We start from the raw sequence: 16,381 nt of genomic DNA, 5'->3' as shown, positions 1-16,381 counted from the left end.
CGTCGTTTGGTGGCCCCTATTGTTACTTAAGTCAAAGTGTATTTACCAGGATATTCGGGAGAATTATCAATTACGTCTCCTTACGTGCAGCCCATTCATCATTTTAGGACCACCGAAATCATCTTAGCAACAAACAGTTCGATTTATTCACTTTAATAATGAGAAAGCGATACGACGAACGTACACTTTTCACGGGTTTCTCAGCGCTGTTACTTAAGTCAAACGGCATCTCCATAGAAATTGGGTGACTTAAGTAACATCGAAAACTATTTTGATCGGAAGGTGATTACGTCAAAAAGCAATTTGACTGGTAAATAAATTTAAAAATGGGATTTGATCCTATATTCGGACAGTATATAGTGTAATAGCAGGAGAATCGATTGACACTGATAGCTCGACTTTGTTTACCTTTGTTACATTCGACGTAATGAAACTTTGCTCTTGAATTCGTTGTTCTGGTGCAAGGCGTAACAACCAGTTGCATCATCGAGTTGAAAGTTGGAAATACGCCATGTAAGAAGAAACGTTTTTAATTATATGAAGTGATATTTTTTCTACTTTTTCGTGTTTATCGAGTAGTTTGTGAACTGTTCTCTCTATATGTGCCAAAATATGGTTTGTTTACATTTTGGCTCTTCCGTCCCTTTAAAATGTTAGTCTAGAAATGTGTATAGACCCATACACGCTAACTTCTACTTACTCACCAGGTGAGTCAATCGTACTCACTTTCGTCCGATGTATCGAGTTGTCAAAAATTGAGTTAACGAGAAATGTCAAACTGAGTAAAAGCCACTCAGTCAGCAAAATCCTGGACTTGGAAAAAATGCCAGTCATTTCGGAGGTAGCCTCATAGAAAATGTTACTTAAAACCGACTGAAATATGCCTTCAGGTAAGTACGAATTGTTTAGGGAAACGGTGTTGAACCATTTTCTGCTCCGGTAGAATGAATCCGGAGCAGGCAATTTCCATTTCCTTGAATAAAAATCAAAACAAAAACCCTCCCCGCAACTGAAAATACCGGCGAGTGGATTTGACTCAGTCTATACGTGAGAACGTCGTTTACTCAAAAGTGAGTCAACATAAGGCTACTCAATTTTGAGTAGCCCTACTTGCCGCTGAGATGAGTACATTCGACTCAATTTTGAGTTGACCAGAATAAACGTGTACACATTAGATCCGGATCGGACGCGTTGCGGCAAAGTGACAGCTAAATCTATTGTCTAACTGTCAAATTTACGTCAACGCAACGCAAACGGATCTAATGTGGGTGGCCCTTTATACCTTGTACAGACATACAAAGTACACTGTTGTACTACCGTTGTACTTCTTTAAGCTAGTACCTCAAATTGTACGTTTTGAGGTACTGGATTAAAGGAGTACAATGGTACTGCTTTGTATGTCTGTCAATGGTATTACACGCTAACTTCAGCTGTGGGTGGCCCTTTACACGCTAACTTCAGCTTACTCACTTACGTTTGCTAATTTTATGAACTCACGCTATTCTGAATCTACCCAGTGAATGGGTAGATGGCACCCATTCTTGTATCCAGTAAGGAGTTGTCAAAATCTGGGTAAACTAATTTTGTTCTGACGAGTAGAATCTACCCAGATTCTGGGTAAATAGTTCTAATCGAAATTTTCCTTAAGGGGAGGTTTACTTGGATTTTTTCAAAAAAATTGATTTTTTTTGCATAAAATGAAAGCTACAAGTGTGTAGAATATGTGGCCAAAAGGATTTTACGATCCGAAACATATTTAGCGATTTATGGCGCTTTGAGTGAACCTTTGTCATGCGCGCTGAGGGACGCAACAAAAACTTTAAACGCGTTTTTCTCGAAACCATATTTTTTATAACAACTTAGAGCATAGGGCTTGAACAAATGATCCGATTTACAATCGGAAAATTGCGCTTTGAAGGATACTATTTTTTGTATGGCTTATACCTAAAATGAAAAAAAAATTGTTAGTTACTATTTTTTAAGCAAGGTCAAAGTGAGAAAAAAAGGGGTAAAAAAAGCACTAAATTTTCAAATGTCCATAATTTGGTCAATTTTTGTCGGATTTCGTTCTAGTTAGGTATAAGCCATAGGGAATATTATCAACTTTAACAATAAAAAAATTTCATTTCAGTTCACCACCAGAGGGTGTGCACTCGAAGTTCTGCAGCAAAACCTGACTGACACTCCTCCACGCGAGCCGCCATTTTGTTTTTTAACCTTCAAAAAATTTCCAAGTATTCAGGAATAGTGGAAAAATATAATTATCGAAACCGGAAGTTCGTATGTCTTTTCATTCTCCTGAAAAAAATTCCAAAGTTCAACTGTTTTTCAGCCAAATCCAAGTAAACCTCCCCTTAAGTTAAAAATGGCGCAGGTATGAAAGGGAGATTGTTGCGCTGCCAGTAAAAGTTAAGATTCTCAAAATTTATAAATCTGATGCTAAACAATGTACAGATATGTGTAACTGTTTCATGGCGAATGCTACCAGCAGCTTAAGTTAGTAAGTATATTGTTAGTTTCTGGACTTTGAACATTTTCCTAAACCTAGCTAAGTCGAGATATTCTGTGACGCTTTTCTCGATGCCAAATCAGTGCTAACATTTGAAAACGGCACAAAAGCCATTTGTAAACAAATGGTTTGTGGGCCCTTTACTCACTACTTGAAGTACACCCACGCGACACAACAGCAACATCGGGTAGGGGAAATTTTCCCCTTCCTGACGATGCTGTTGGTTTGCGTGGGCGTTCTTCGGGTAGCGAGTAAAGGGCCCACAAACCATTTGTTTACAAATGGCTTTTGCGCCGTTTTCAAATGTTAGCACTGAAATGTTTGTTGTAGTTCCTAATTTATAGATCTCTATTAAAATCGAATCTCAATAAATGGTTAGCATTTGTAACGGTATCGTTTTTGGGGATTTTATAAGTAGTTCGTTTATTTGGATCGAGAAAAGCGTCACAGAATATCTCGATAACCTAGCTTTAGGAAAATGTTCAAAGTCCAGAAACTAACAATATACACGGCGAATGAGAACGACTCAAATTTGAGTTTAGTTCACTCATAATCGCCAAAAGTGCAGGAACTCAGCGATGAGTAAAATTTGTCTCATGGTTTCCTGTGGAAAACCTAAATAATCTGCCGAAAAATGAGGAAATTGACGAAAATTTTATTCAGTTTCGGAGTATACCAATAGACTGAGTGAATCCAATATTTATTTTTCTCAAATTCGGGAATTTTTCCCTGGAAAAACCTGGGAAAACATGAGGCAAATTTACTCATCGCTGAGTTCCTGCACTTTTGGCGATTATGAGTGAACTAAACTCAAATTTGAGTCGTTCTCATTCGCCGTGTACTTACTAACTTAAGCTGCTGGTAGCATTCACCATGAAACAGTTACACATATCTGTACATTGTTTAGCATCCGATTTATAAATTTTGAGGATCTTAACTTTTACTGGCAGCGCAACAATCTCCCTTTCATACCTGCGCCATTTTTAGCTTAAGGAATATTTCGATTAGAACTATTTACCCAGAATCTGGGTAGATTCTACTCGTCAGAACAAAATTAGTTTACTCAGATTTTGACAACTCCTTACTGGATACAAGAATGGATGCCATCTATCCAGTCACTGGGTAGATTCAGAATAGCGTGTAGAGGTTGTTAAATGTGCCTTATTTACTCATTGGTACGGTTGCTCTTAAGCAAACCCCACACGCATAAATATATTGACGCGAAGGGGAACTATTGACAATAATATAGATGATGTGATTACATAAATATTGTCAATACCGATGTATTGACGTCAATAAAGAATCTATTGACAATACGGTTATTGTCAATAAAAGCAATCGTGTAGGGTCCACTTTAGAACTATATTAACTATATATTTTATAGTCTGGCGGATACAAAGTTGAGCACGTTTCTTCGGGACTTTCTGGTCTTAGAGTTACCTCTATGGTGCTACCTAAAGAGCCTGAATTTAAAATTGGAACAATCGATTATCTGGCAAGGGCATAGGAAAAGCCATCCCTAATAAAAAATAACCATAAACGAACGATAACCCAAATCATTGAACTATTCCACAAATGGTTTGGATGATACCCAGAACACGTCGTTAAGCAAATTAACCATACAATTTTTATTAGAGCAACCGTAACGGTCGTTGTTATTTGCGCGACTATTTTAACAGCGCACAGCGCTCTCATTTTAGTTTAGTCACTCTTCCCTACACCGGTCGCTACTATCGCGGTTATCAATTTACTAACCGTAGTCCGTACCGGTAGTGAACATTTTTACATTTCTACGAATAGCAACCTTTCTGCAGCGCTGCTATCGCGCTGCTTAATTTGGTAACGCGCATCTCACCGAGAAGCCAACTGCTATTTTAGTTACTCGTATGGTATGAGGGCTGCTAAAATAAGTTTAGCAGCGTACCGTTACGGTTGCTCTTAGGGATTCCAATCGAGCAGAAGACCTGTCAAATGGATAAGATGTCGCCTCTTTATAAATTCAGGCTCTCTTGTACTACCAACCTCGCTACCAACTGTGAAACTTTAATTTACCGTTTAATGCGTGTTCGATGAACAACTTGCGATTGTTATGTTTGTTTGTTATAAAACAATGAGATCCGTGGAATAACATTTGAATTCTCGAACTAAGAAAGTTTTTTGAAAATTACACGGGAAAATTTTCAATAATTTGAGACTAGGCCAGTTTTTCCCATTCTTGTTCTTTGGGAGATTTCAGACTTCAAAGATGGTGTATTTTAAGGATTTCAGATTTAAAAAAAAACAAGGCTCATGAACTTGGACAACGGACCTTCTTACCTTTTTTACGAGTGTTACTTCACGGTGAAAACGAAGTCACTCACGGTGAAACGATTAAGGCCCACGCACATTAGATCCGGATCGGACGCGTTGCGGCAAAGTGACAGCTAAACTTATTGTCTAACTGTCAAATTTACGTCAACGCAACGCAAACGGATCTAATGTGGGTGGACCTTTACCGTGTAAATCAAATGGGAATCACTTCACCGTGAAACAACATCGGTAATAAGGACCAAAACGTTAAGATTCGGACACTCCGAAGCATTTGGATAGAGAATTATGATAAGAATGCCAAATGAGTTTTGAAGAGAATTGTAGAGATGATTATAAAGGAATTATAAAAGTAGACTTTCAATGGAATTTGAATAGAAATATGGAAATAGAAAGTATTCAAGCAAATTGTAAGGTGAACGACAGGTGATTTCTAAGGTAGATCTGAAGAAACTACTATATGGAGATTACAAGTTGTATTCAAGGGAGCTCAAAAGCAAATAGGAAATAAGTTAAAGGACCATTCAAAGGGAATTCAAAGTGAAAGAAGCAAACTCATTGATGATATGACCTCCGACAAACCGACATGAAAGCCCATAGCAAAAACAATAAAAATTTCTGACCAAAGCCCACTACTGACATCTGGCTCCGTGTTCGCGGGAAATATTTAGCTAAGCATGAACCCGCATGCAAAAGTTATGAATTGGTTCGTGTCTGATCTATTCTGGACAAATTATGTTTATCTAGATCAAAAAATCCTATGGTTTTGAGTTCGGATCACTGCACATTTAAATCGGCCGTTTACGATTTTCGGACATAAGCCAGAATTAAGAGTCATGTCGGTTTGTCGGTGATATGACTACAATCCTGAAACTACGCCTGAAAATCTTTTAAATGTTGATCGATCGATTAATCAAAGAGAAATTCTGAAGAGAGCTGCAACGAAACATGGATAATAATTCTAATGAAATCTAATTATTAATATAGACTAAAAAAGTCATTGTAGAAGATTAAGCGAGTTTTAAGATAGTTTCAAGAATACTTCTAAAGGGCTTTATGAGAATTTTTAAGCAATATCAAAAAGTATGAGGAGCCGGCGCCGGTTGTGTAGTGGTAAGCGTGACTGCTTTTTAACACCCCAATGGGTCTGGGTTCAATCCCAGTCGAGGTCGGTGGGATTTTTCTGAGGCATAAAAATCTCTGGTCACGTCTTCCTTCGGAAGGGAAGTAAAGCCGTTGGTCCCGGCCCATGTGTGGTTTGAATGGGTGCGATATCCTACGCAGGTGTGGAAGCTGCCTTCCTGCACATTCGATTGCCGTCAATCGATATCCGTCGGTGATTGGCACTAGATTGCGGAACAGAGACCGACGTTAAATAAAAGAATGAAGAAAAAGTATGAGAGGATGATTAAGCTGGAAATGTTGAGCATATTTCCAAAGAATTTCTAAACAGTGTTCCAGGAGATTCTGAAGAAATTTTTCAAGGGAATACTAGGGCATTTTGAGAAGCATATCAAGGAAATTCTGAGGCAAATTTCTATGGATTCAAACGGCTTTACTTCCCTTCCGAAGGAAGACGTGACCAGAGATTTTTATGCCTTAGAAAAATCCCACCGACCAGGGCTGGGATTGAACCCAGACCCATCGGGGTGTTAGAAAGCAGTCACGCTTACCACTACACCACCGGCGCCGGCAACCCCAAGTTTTGCATAGGATCATTTTTCGAGAATTAGACTTAAGCCTATTTGGAAGTATAACAACTTAGGCGACTTAGGCATATCCCTATTTCAATCGAAACAGGTTTTCCATCCTGATTGAAATGGAAAAATGTTTTTTTTTTCAAATAAAGGCTTTCTTTCGATAGGCAAATCCACCAGGCAACGTTTGATTTCTTTCTGCGATGATCGAGCTGTATTCACATCACAAAAAGAACCTTACAATTCTAGTTATCCAGTTTGTAACATACGTGTACAAAATGCGAGATACAGGCGGTACCGAAAAACTGGTACGCCCGAATCCCCCGCGAAGCGACTCCGGTTCTTAGTACAGACGCTGGGCGTTTCCCATCGAGGACTTGATGTGCAGCGAGCGGACGTTCTGCCAGTGCTTCTTCAACAGTGACACCAGGAAGTTAATCGACAAATGCACATTCTGGGCCAGCTCATCGGGGTTCATCTTGACGTGTCCGACGGCAACCGACAGGCACAGGACCTTCTTCATCTGGAACTTGATGGTGGCCTTGACTTCGTCGATCTTGGCCGTCATCGATTCGCTGTGGGCGAGCAGACCAGGGAACTTACCGGCCTTGTTCAAACCGGGACCCAACAGACGGGGAATCTGCTTGATCAGCGACTCGGAAGCCAGGAAAGCGTCGTACTTCTTGGCTAGCTTTTTGACCAGCTTCTTGTTCTTGTTAAGCTTCTTCAGCGCTTCGGCGTCCATGAACGGAATGTCGTTGGCCTTGGCCTCATCGCAATGCTGCTGGTCACCAAGCACGCACACCTGCATCTTCGGACGCGGAATGTACTTCAGCCTGTTGAGTGGAGGAAAAGGAATCGGTGTTAAAAATCGTGTTAATTGGACACAAAGCGTAAGCGAGATGGGGGATAGGGTAATCTATTCGAATCTAACTCACCACCGGTGACGGAAGAGAGCTTTTACGTTTATCTAAGGCAAATAAGGGGGTTCGGCATGTTCCGAACTGTTCATTCGGAACCATGCCTCCTCACTTTATTTAAGACCCTGAGTGCAGGTCCGTCTCCCCTTTGGAAGACTTCCTGATTCCTCAACCATTGTAGGATCGGATTCGTCTGAACTAGCCGGAAATTGCCTTCCAGCTTGGTTCAAAATTCGAATCTCCTTCCACAGCGAAGGGGAAAATCAGGTCAACACGTACTTGACAGTGCCCGAGAAACGCTTGTCCTTTTGGGGATCGTAATTCTTCAGACCAATCTGCAACTCGACCGTCTCCAGGAAGCGACGGTGCTTCTTCTTGGAGCCCTTCAGCACCTCGTTGACGCATTCGTACAGGATTTCCTTCGACACTTTGGTACTGGAAGACGAAATAAAAAACACATTAGAACATAACCTCACAATTTAGATCGCTGTATGTGGCGAATCAAAATAGCGAAAACTTTCACGGAAACCAGCAAATTTAACACAAATTATCAAATCACAGCGCTATAGCATTTGAGGGCTTGTAATTAACCGAGAAAATCTTTAGTTTGAGCCACTAAAATTAGGTAGAAAATTGAATTCACTCACGCCATAATGCTGCGTTGTGCGACCGCACTTCACGACGATTACAAGTGAAAAGAGAACGACCGAGCAGAGGCCGGAAACAAAATGGGTTTTTGACATTTTTCCCGACGACAGCTGATGCAGCTGTCAAATTTTTATTCTAACCAGTGAGATGTGAGTGGTGTCGATTTTGGCATGCTGATTAGCATTCGAAACCAATTTCGAAGCAGATCTCTATACAGGTATACCTCGATATAACGTAACTGTCACTATTGACTTCCACCGCCGATTTCTAGCATACGATCATTCAAACAAGAAAAGTAATAACAACATCGGACAGATGAGATAATCTCCAATCTATTGGTAATAATAATGTATATGTATATCGAGGTATACCTGTTCTAAGTTTTCATAAGAGCAACCGTAACGGTCGTTGTCATTTGCGCGACAATTTTAACAGCGCACAACGGTCTCATTTTAGTTTAGTCACTCTTCTCCACACCGGCCGCTGCTATCGCGGTTATCAATTTACTCGCCGTAGTCCGTACCGGTAGTGAGCTTTTTGACATTTCTACAAATAGCAACCTTTCTCCCGCGCTGCTAAATTTGGTAACGCGCTCTGTATACGTAGGTAATGGACAGCCGGGACAGCCCCTAATGAGTTTATGAGTAAAGATTCTTTTTTTCTACTCATCAGTGGGTATTTTCAAGTTAGCGTGTGCTGTGTATTTGTCAAACAAAACGTCAATATTGTGAGTTTGATCCAATGAGTTGGATTACCGAGGTAAAGTAATCGGTTAAGTTGTGTGAGTAAAATCCCTGTACGATACAAGCAAGTAGTGACGTCACTACTTGCGTTTACGTTAATTTTTTGGATTACTAATCCAACCATATTTCACGATCTGCTTCACCTCTTTCTGTACACAGCAAAAAAAGTTGTAGAATATTACATCGAAACTGCTGCAACCAGGTCAATCCATCAGTTGTGTAATATCACATTGTACGATGTACACACTTAGTTTATTTCACCGAGGCCGGCAAAATAAATTGCCGAGAATCCAACAGCCGAAATTTCGTTAAAAATTTCGGTAAAAGTATAGAATACCGAACGCTTGGTAATTATCAGTTTTATTCGACTGTCAAATTTTACCGAGAACATCGGTATTTGTATACCGAGCGTTCAGCTTTTATTTTACCGAAATACCTTAAAACAAGAATAAATCTTTTACCAATCCTTCGGCAAACCGTTCCAGGAATGATTTTGCGTTTGCCGACTATCGTCGAAATTTCAACTTAAATTAATTTGATTATTCAGAATAGCATTAATAATAATACCAAATTAGTGGAAATTCTGTAAACAAGTTTTTATTCCATTTATTCGCGCAACAACACATTATTACTCACTCTTCGAGTGATCTAACAAATTTTTCACCAGTCGTAGAAATATTGTCTACAGAGAAAATAATTGCTCTGAAAAATATAAAAAACTGTTTATCACTCGGTGCACATGCCGTCCCGAATACGTCGAAAGCCTTGCAAAACACGCTGAATGCATGGACGATGTTACCACCTAGCGGTATATTGATACTTTTCCATGAAATAAAGCATTCTCCCTCGGTCATGGGACTTCCTCTTACAATTATAACAGGAACATTGTAGTCGATGGGTAGTGGGTCATCCAACTGAAATACAAAAAATAAACATTATAATTGAGAAACCAACTTATTTTAATCAGGGGAATTGTTCAGGTCTACAGATGCATAAAAGAAAAAGTGCGTCTATTGTGAAAAAAAGTAGGCGGGATGAATAGAAAGGCAGTTTCTTTTAATTGTCTATTGCTATTTACCTTAATCCAATTGAGTAGTCCCTTCAATGGGTTGTCCTTGGCAGAATCTTCGTCGCGCACACGTTTTGAGCCTCGAGTAGGGTTTTTAGCTCGGATAATAGCTAGTGCTCTCAAGAAATCTGTAGTACAAAATTATGTTAAATAAGATTTTATGAAAATTGGTACAATATTACCCTCGACATTACCGTTAGATATTTCCCTGAACAAGTGTTGGTAGGTTTTAAGCACTTTTGCTTGCCAGACATTCCATTGTTCTGCAAAATCCACGGTTTGGTTTCGCATTCTTTTGAAATCATATTCAACCTATAACAAATATTGCTACTATTTATACTGACGTTTTAGTGCATTAAGTGGTCATACTTACTAATTCACCCTCGAATGCCGAACTAACGGGAAATTCTTCGAGAAAAGAGTGGAAGTCATGATTTTCACGATACTGTGACCGATACTCGAATGTAGATGTCCATAACTGGTTAATCCTGCTTCTGTTTTCGGAAATCGGGACAATAAATTTAAGTTCTTCCACCTGAAACAATCAAAATTACCGAATTTTAATGGTTAATATTCTAATATTTTTTATTTTCGAGCAGTGTAATACAGTAATCAAATCTACAAGTTCGAAAGTGAAAGGAGCATACAAGCTTTTTGTACACAAACCTTTGTAGGCCTTTTTCTCACCAACCGAAGGTTGCCCACGTAAACCAACATCATCGGTTCGGGGAAAATTTTCTCTACCCGTTGATGTTGATGGTTTGCGTGGGTTTCATGTGGGTGACGAGAATAGGGCATAAGAAGAATTGTTTACAAAAAGCTTGTATGCCATTTTCACATGTTGTTCTTTAATACAAGCTTTTTGTAAACAAACCTTTACAGGTCCTTTTCTCGCCAACCGAAGATCGCCCACGCATACCATCAACATCAATGGATGGGAAACTTTCCTCTTTTCATATATTTCTCTGAATTAGACCCTATTTCTAGCTCAATCTAGATTTTACTATCTAATCAAAGTCCTCAATTTAGCTGAAATAAGGGCGTAAATGTTTTTGTAAATATGTAATAGCTTCTCACGAAAATTTCTGAGAATTCAAAACTCAGCCACGCAGATCAGGTAGGGACGACTTTTCCTACACAATGGTTGTGTTGGTGTCCGTGGATGTGTTATGAATTCCCAGAAATCTTTGAAAGAAGTCATAGTTTACAAAGCCAGCTACGCCCTTCTTCCAGGTCTATCTAGAACTTATCGTTGATAAAACTTATCAATAAAATAAATCACTTACCATAGCAAAAAGATCAATTTCTGGCACTTGAACAACTGGAAGATTGACATGCATCCCTTCGTCGACTTTGGTTAACCTTCTGCGGAACACCCGCGCTTCAGCTCGCTTCGCTAGGTACTCCAAATGGTAGTGAATTTTACCAGCATGTTTTCCATCACCACGTCCGTTAATATAAAACCACAATGCCTAAAATAGTATTCAACGGTTTTAGTTGCCTCTTCAAAATTATAGTAACTCTTAAAAATTACATGTGGTACGTCCGAAACTGACGAAGCCAAAATGGGATACGATTGAACCAATGACTTTGCAACAATATTCTTGTAAAATGTAGAGGCACGCCTAGAACGAAAATTAAAAATCGATTGAAATGTTCCATGCGATGATAATTCTCGATGAACAATTCAAAAGGTCCTATCTGCTTTGATCGATTCTCTTCATCGACTTTCTCTTTTGATAACCACTGCTATGCAAACAGGTTTTGCGCTCTTTTTACCACATGGTTTGATAAAGGAAGATCTTAGCTTGCGCCCAAAACGTCAAATACAACAGAGAAAGGTTAAAGCTGAGTCATTAACGAAAGAGAAAGTCGATGAAGAGAATCGATAAATGCAGATAGGACCTTTTGAAATGTTTGTCTAGAATTGTTATTATGATGTACTTACACTCCGTAGTTAGACTTCAAAAATCCGCAAAGTAGGTGTGTTATTCGTTTTATTGTTTTGTCATTGGGTTTTTTGTTCTCTTGGAGAATTTGCATCAAAGCTCTTCCTTCGGCTGACCTCTCCAAAATAATGTTAATATCAATTTCCTAGGAAAATAACGAAACGTATGAAGAACTGATTTTGAAAACTTTCATTTTATAATATAAACAATATAATTTTTGACGTCTTTCATTTGCTCACGTTCATGGAGATCAATTAAAAATTGAGTAAAATTTCATTTATTTTTCCAACAATAATGGAGATTTTCAAAAATGAATTTTAATTTTACTCGAAAATTGGGTGTGCTTGATTCAAAAACATCATAAGTACCCAATGTTGTGCACCGTGTACACATTTTTGAGTAGTCTTTTAACAAAAACGAGATAATTTCTGCTTAATTTTAAATTAATTCGGACGACTGTTTATACGCTTCAATATTTCAATTTGGATGACATGATACACATTTATGAGTACTGTGTAATTTCAGTGTTGCTTTCAGAAAACAAATCACGCGGAACACGCGAAAATGGCCTGTCAGTGTTGATAGATTTTCTTCATCGATTTTTTCTTTCACGAATAACGCTACTACAAAATTTGTTCTGACATCGGTTTGTTTACAAAATCAGATAGGACCTTTTGAAATGTTCGTCTAGAGGCTACTTAGCAATGTTTTCATTGTTTTCGTTACTAACACAAAGAAGAACCACGTTGACCTGGAGCTCGAAGTGGGACGTGGTAAAACCTTAAAGCACTCTACTAGACGACTTTAGGTAAAACTAAAGCACTCTAGTAAAAGTGTGGACGACTGTCACCACAAAACTGAAAAAAAGTTGTTCCAATCGAGCAAAGCAGTGCATTTTGACGGTTCGATTGGAACAACTTTTGACAGTCGTCCATACTTTAACTAGAGGGCCTTAGGTGAAACTGGTAAACCAAGAAGAAAGTCGAAGAATCGATAAACGAAGATTGCATGGATCATTTCTAGCGTTTAGAATTATAAGGGCCTAACTGCGATGATCGATTCTCTTCATCGATTTTCTCTTCGCATTACCACAGTTAAGTGAACAATTTTTACGAAATTATTATAATACAGTGAAGTGAAGAGATGTATTAGCAAGCAAAAGCAACATAAAACGCACCGAGAAATGTTACTCCAGCCTATTTATTGATCAAAGAGAAAATCGATTAGAAAATCGATCATCGCAGTTTGGCCCTTATGATTCTGTATACATCGATTTTGCGAACAAAATTACATCCATTGATGTAATATTGTATCTGCGTTTTGCTATTACATCATTATTTCATACATCAGCTTGAATTACGTTGATCGATATTACTTTTTTTTTTGCTGTGTACTCATTGAGTTTGATCCGTTTGATTCTCATGTGAGATCCGGCTTGGAGAACTATCGCGTAAAATTTGAAAAGGGCCTATTCTCGTTGATCGATCACGCAGAAAAATTTACCGTTGAAACAAACATATTTGAGGTAAACTTAAACGTAAACTCAATTTGTTCTGGCCACAAACATAAGCTAGGTTGATTTCAAACGTATTCCATGTTTGAAGCCATTGTTAATAATGTTTAAAACAAAAATATTTTTATTTTATATTTTATTTTATAAATATCCGTGTTGAAAATAAACGTGAATATTTTTGGCTGATTCGACAACTATATGTGATCAAAAATAAATATGTTTATTTTCAACATGTTTTTTATGTTTATTTTAAACATGCTTTTCATGTTTAAAATAAAAAAAAAAAGATTTTGAAATTATTTTTGCATTTGAATGCGGGACAAAATATTTAAAATAGATAGCACATAAATGGAAATCGGCAAACAGGGCATCTATTTTCGGTGTGATTAAGGGTGGTCTATGTGTTGGGATCTGGGGGAGTGGGCATGTGAGTGGGTGTCCGGGGGTTCCAGTTCAGTAAAACCGGTGAAAATTTGAAATATTAGCGTTGTTTTGTCGTTTCTGATGCTGATCCTCATACCGGTCTCTTTCTACGTTTGGTGTTGGGGGATTATCTGTTTTTCTTTCGACGTCGGTTGGGGGTGAGGATGATATGGGGATCGGCAACCGAAACGATGGAGTGACGGTGATATTGTGGGGTTCCACCGGTTTTGTCGAGTAAGTGTTCCATTACTTGCGTGGGTTTCCGGACCTTCGGTTTCACCGCTTGCAGCCCGTTTTCGGTTGAGTTTGCCGAATGTAAACAACAAGGAAAAACGGACACGCTGAAAATTGTTTACCCAGATTATGTATTGTTGAAATAAACATGCTTTTGAATTTAATTCAAACATACATATTTTTGTTGAAAATGTGTTTTCAATTTACTTTGAACTATTTATATTTTTATATAATGAAAATATATATTTTTGATCTAAATGAATAAAATTTGGTTCCGTGATTCTCTTCATCGACTTTTTCTTTGATTTACCACGGCAACATAAACGAATTTCTCGCTAAGCTCTCAGCACAGTTCGACAGAAGATGATGTTAGCTTGCGCCTGAAACAACACACTGCATGGGAAATTAATTACTTCTATTATTTTTATTATTATTACAAAGTTACTCAATTATCAACACTACACGGATAGAAATCTCCTTATACCTTTTGGCAAATTTCTATTGCTGATTATTCATAAAATTTATAAGTCATCAGACGCCTTGCAAAAAGTTAATGAAGATCATGTGTCAAATGAAATGTATAAGCGGTCACATATACCTTTTATGCATTATTATAGAACCTATGTGATTTGTCTTATGGAATGTAATCTGATCTGAGTAAGCCTACTTGTCGGATTGAAAACTAGTTAGAACCTGGGTGCTGCGGACTCACTCAATGTGCTTGTTTTTGGGAGCCAGTCAGAACTGTCAAACGGAAGCCAAACATTCAGAAGCAAAAAACGCAGTAACTGTTCTTACCTCTCGTCAAGCATTGCAATCTCATAAATATGATTCATACTTTTTCATAACACATTCTTAATTGTAAGCTCAAAAACAAAAACCAACAGGCTCAATGATGAAAGTATAAAAACTAGCATAGTTTTTATGACTCAGCTGAGTTTTCAATTGCAGTAAAACATACACAGAAAAAAAAGTTGTTGAAAATTACATCCAAACTGCTGCAACCTGGTCAACCCATCGGTTGTGTAATATAACGTTGTACGATGTACATCGATTTTGCAAACAAAATTACATCCATTGATGTAATATTGTATTTGCTTTTGGCTATTACATCATTATTTCATACATCAGCTTGAAATACATTGATCGATATTACATTTTTTTTTGCTGTGTAGTTTGGCGAAACATGTATGTAAACAAACTTTGATAGAGTCATGGGGGCTCAAGCACTCCTGGCTCAGAGCTTTTGGCGGGAATCAACTGAGGAAGAAAAAAAAAAAACAATTTTAAACTTGAACAAATTTTCAAGCAGTTTTCCATTGGCTTGCAAAATGAAATTGATTTACTCCGCAGTACTCAGGGCATCTTTAGCGGCGATACAATTGGTTGGTTTGGTCTAAAATTTAGGAACAGACCCAGACCGAGCCCTTGCACTGGTGGTCTATATTTGGTTTTAGATTAGTTCCAAAATGTAATTTTTTTAAACCAGTATAATTCTCGATCTATTTTGAACTGAATTTGGATCAAGGCAAGCACTGTTCTAAACTAGTTTGACAGCTGTCGCACTCGAGATTTTGTTATGTTTAGTTTCGTTGTTGGGTTTTTTTCTGCAAAACAAACCGATTTAGTTCCTCGATTTTCTAAGAAACGTGGGCGGAACAATCGACTGCTGTTGACATTGGTGTAGTTCCAGCTCTATCGCACTATCGGTGCTGCTGTTGCTGCCGGCCTGTCGTCGCAGCTGCGAAAGGATCACAAGGGAAACATCCGGACGCTTCTGTTCTGCAGGATTTTCCGGGCTTGTTCTGGAAACTCCCAGGGAAGTGGCCAGTTTCTGACTTGGTCCAAAACTCATCATGTGACACATCAAATCACATAAAATTTCAAAAGCAATATCAATTGTAGTAGCAATGTAGCAATATCAATATAGTGCACAGAATCATGTTGACCCCAATCGGATATGTTCTGGGCACCTCCAAGGAAATGGCCAGTTTCTGATTTAATCCAAAACCCATCATGCGTCACATAGCAAATCACATTAGATTTCAAAACCAAGATCAATGGAAGTCAAATAATGTGCCCAGGACCTCCTTTCTTACTTCCAGGCATCTTTCAGGAACCCCTAGGGAAGTGAGTAGTTTCTGATATGGTCCAAACCCTGTGATTCGACAATACAATTTCACAGAAATTGATAAACGAGATCAGTTTAAGTCAAATATAGTGTCCAGATCCACATTGGCCACATTCTGGTATGTTCCGGGTACCCCCCAAGAAATTGTCCAGTTTCTGACTTGGGCAACACGCAACAACATGCCAGACAACTTTCAATAAATACAGGTTTTTATTATTATTTCACTGGGAACCATGAG

At 38.4% G+C, this 16,381-nt stretch overlaps 2 protein-coding genes across 2 annotated transcripts; both read right to left on the bottom strand.

The window, feature by feature from the left end:
- Positions 1–6,695: 6,695 nt before the first annotated feature.
- Positions 6,696–8,166, bottom strand: RpL10Ab (ribosomal protein L10Ab). The gene is made up of 3 exons (XM_065237595.1): positions 8,081–8,166; positions 7,713–7,868; positions 6,696–7,349 (listed from the first exon to the last, which is right to left on the bottom strand). The coding sequence occupies exons 1-3, from the start codon at positions 8,083–8,085 to the stop codon at positions 6,857–6,859; spliced, it is 654 nt and encodes a 217-aa protein (XP_065093667.1). The 5' UTR covers positions 8,086–8,166; the 3' UTR covers positions 6,696–6,856.
- Positions 8,167–9,445: 1,279 nt separating this feature from the next.
- LOC135714257 (uncharacterized) lies at positions 9,446–15,867 on the bottom strand. The gene is made up of 8 exons (XM_065237589.1): positions 15,673–15,867; positions 11,842–11,987; positions 11,428–11,518; positions 11,180–11,365; positions 10,267–10,428; positions 10,088–10,205; positions 9,903–10,021; positions 9,446–9,738 (listed from the first exon to the last, which is right to left on the bottom strand). Exons 1-8 carry the CDS (start codon positions 15,865–15,867, stop codon positions 9,457–9,459), a joined length of 1,299 nt encoding a protein of 432 aa, XP_065093661.1. The 3' UTR covers positions 9,446–9,456.
- Between the last annotated feature and the right edge of the window lie 514 nt (positions 15,868–16,381).

This window comes from Ochlerotatus camptorhynchus, unplaced genomic scaffold (assembly GCF_037179485.1).
Source record: "Ochlerotatus camptorhynchus isolate MF236.1 unplaced genomic scaffold, CSIRO-AGI_Acam_v1.1 ptg000633l, whole genome shotgun sequence".
NCBI classification, from domain to species: Eukaryota; Metazoa; Arthropoda; class Insecta; order Diptera; family Culicidae; genus Ochlerotatus; species Ochlerotatus camptorhynchus.
Note: the sequence above shows the minus strand (reverse complement) of the source record. Positions and strands in the feature narration are given on the sequence as shown.

Coding starts and splice junctions, on each gene's coding strand:
- RpL10Ab (XM_065237595.1), bottom strand. Junction 7,350..7,712: donor CGTTTCTCGGGCACTGTCAA/GTACGTGTTGAC, acceptor TCCACTCAACAG/GCTGAAGTACATTCCGCGTC.
- LOC135714257 (XM_065237589.1), bottom strand. CDS start 15,867: ATGAGTTTTGGACCAAGTCAGAAACTGGCCACTTCCCTGGGAGTTTCC. Junction 11,519..11,841: donor TTGAAGTCTAACTACGGAGT/GTAAGTACATCA, acceptor TTTTCGTTCTAG/GCGTGCCTCTACATTTTACA. Junction 10,022..10,087: donor GTTCAGGGAAATATCTAACG/GTAATGTCGAGG, acceptor TTTGTACTACAG/ATTTCTTGAGAGCACTAGCT.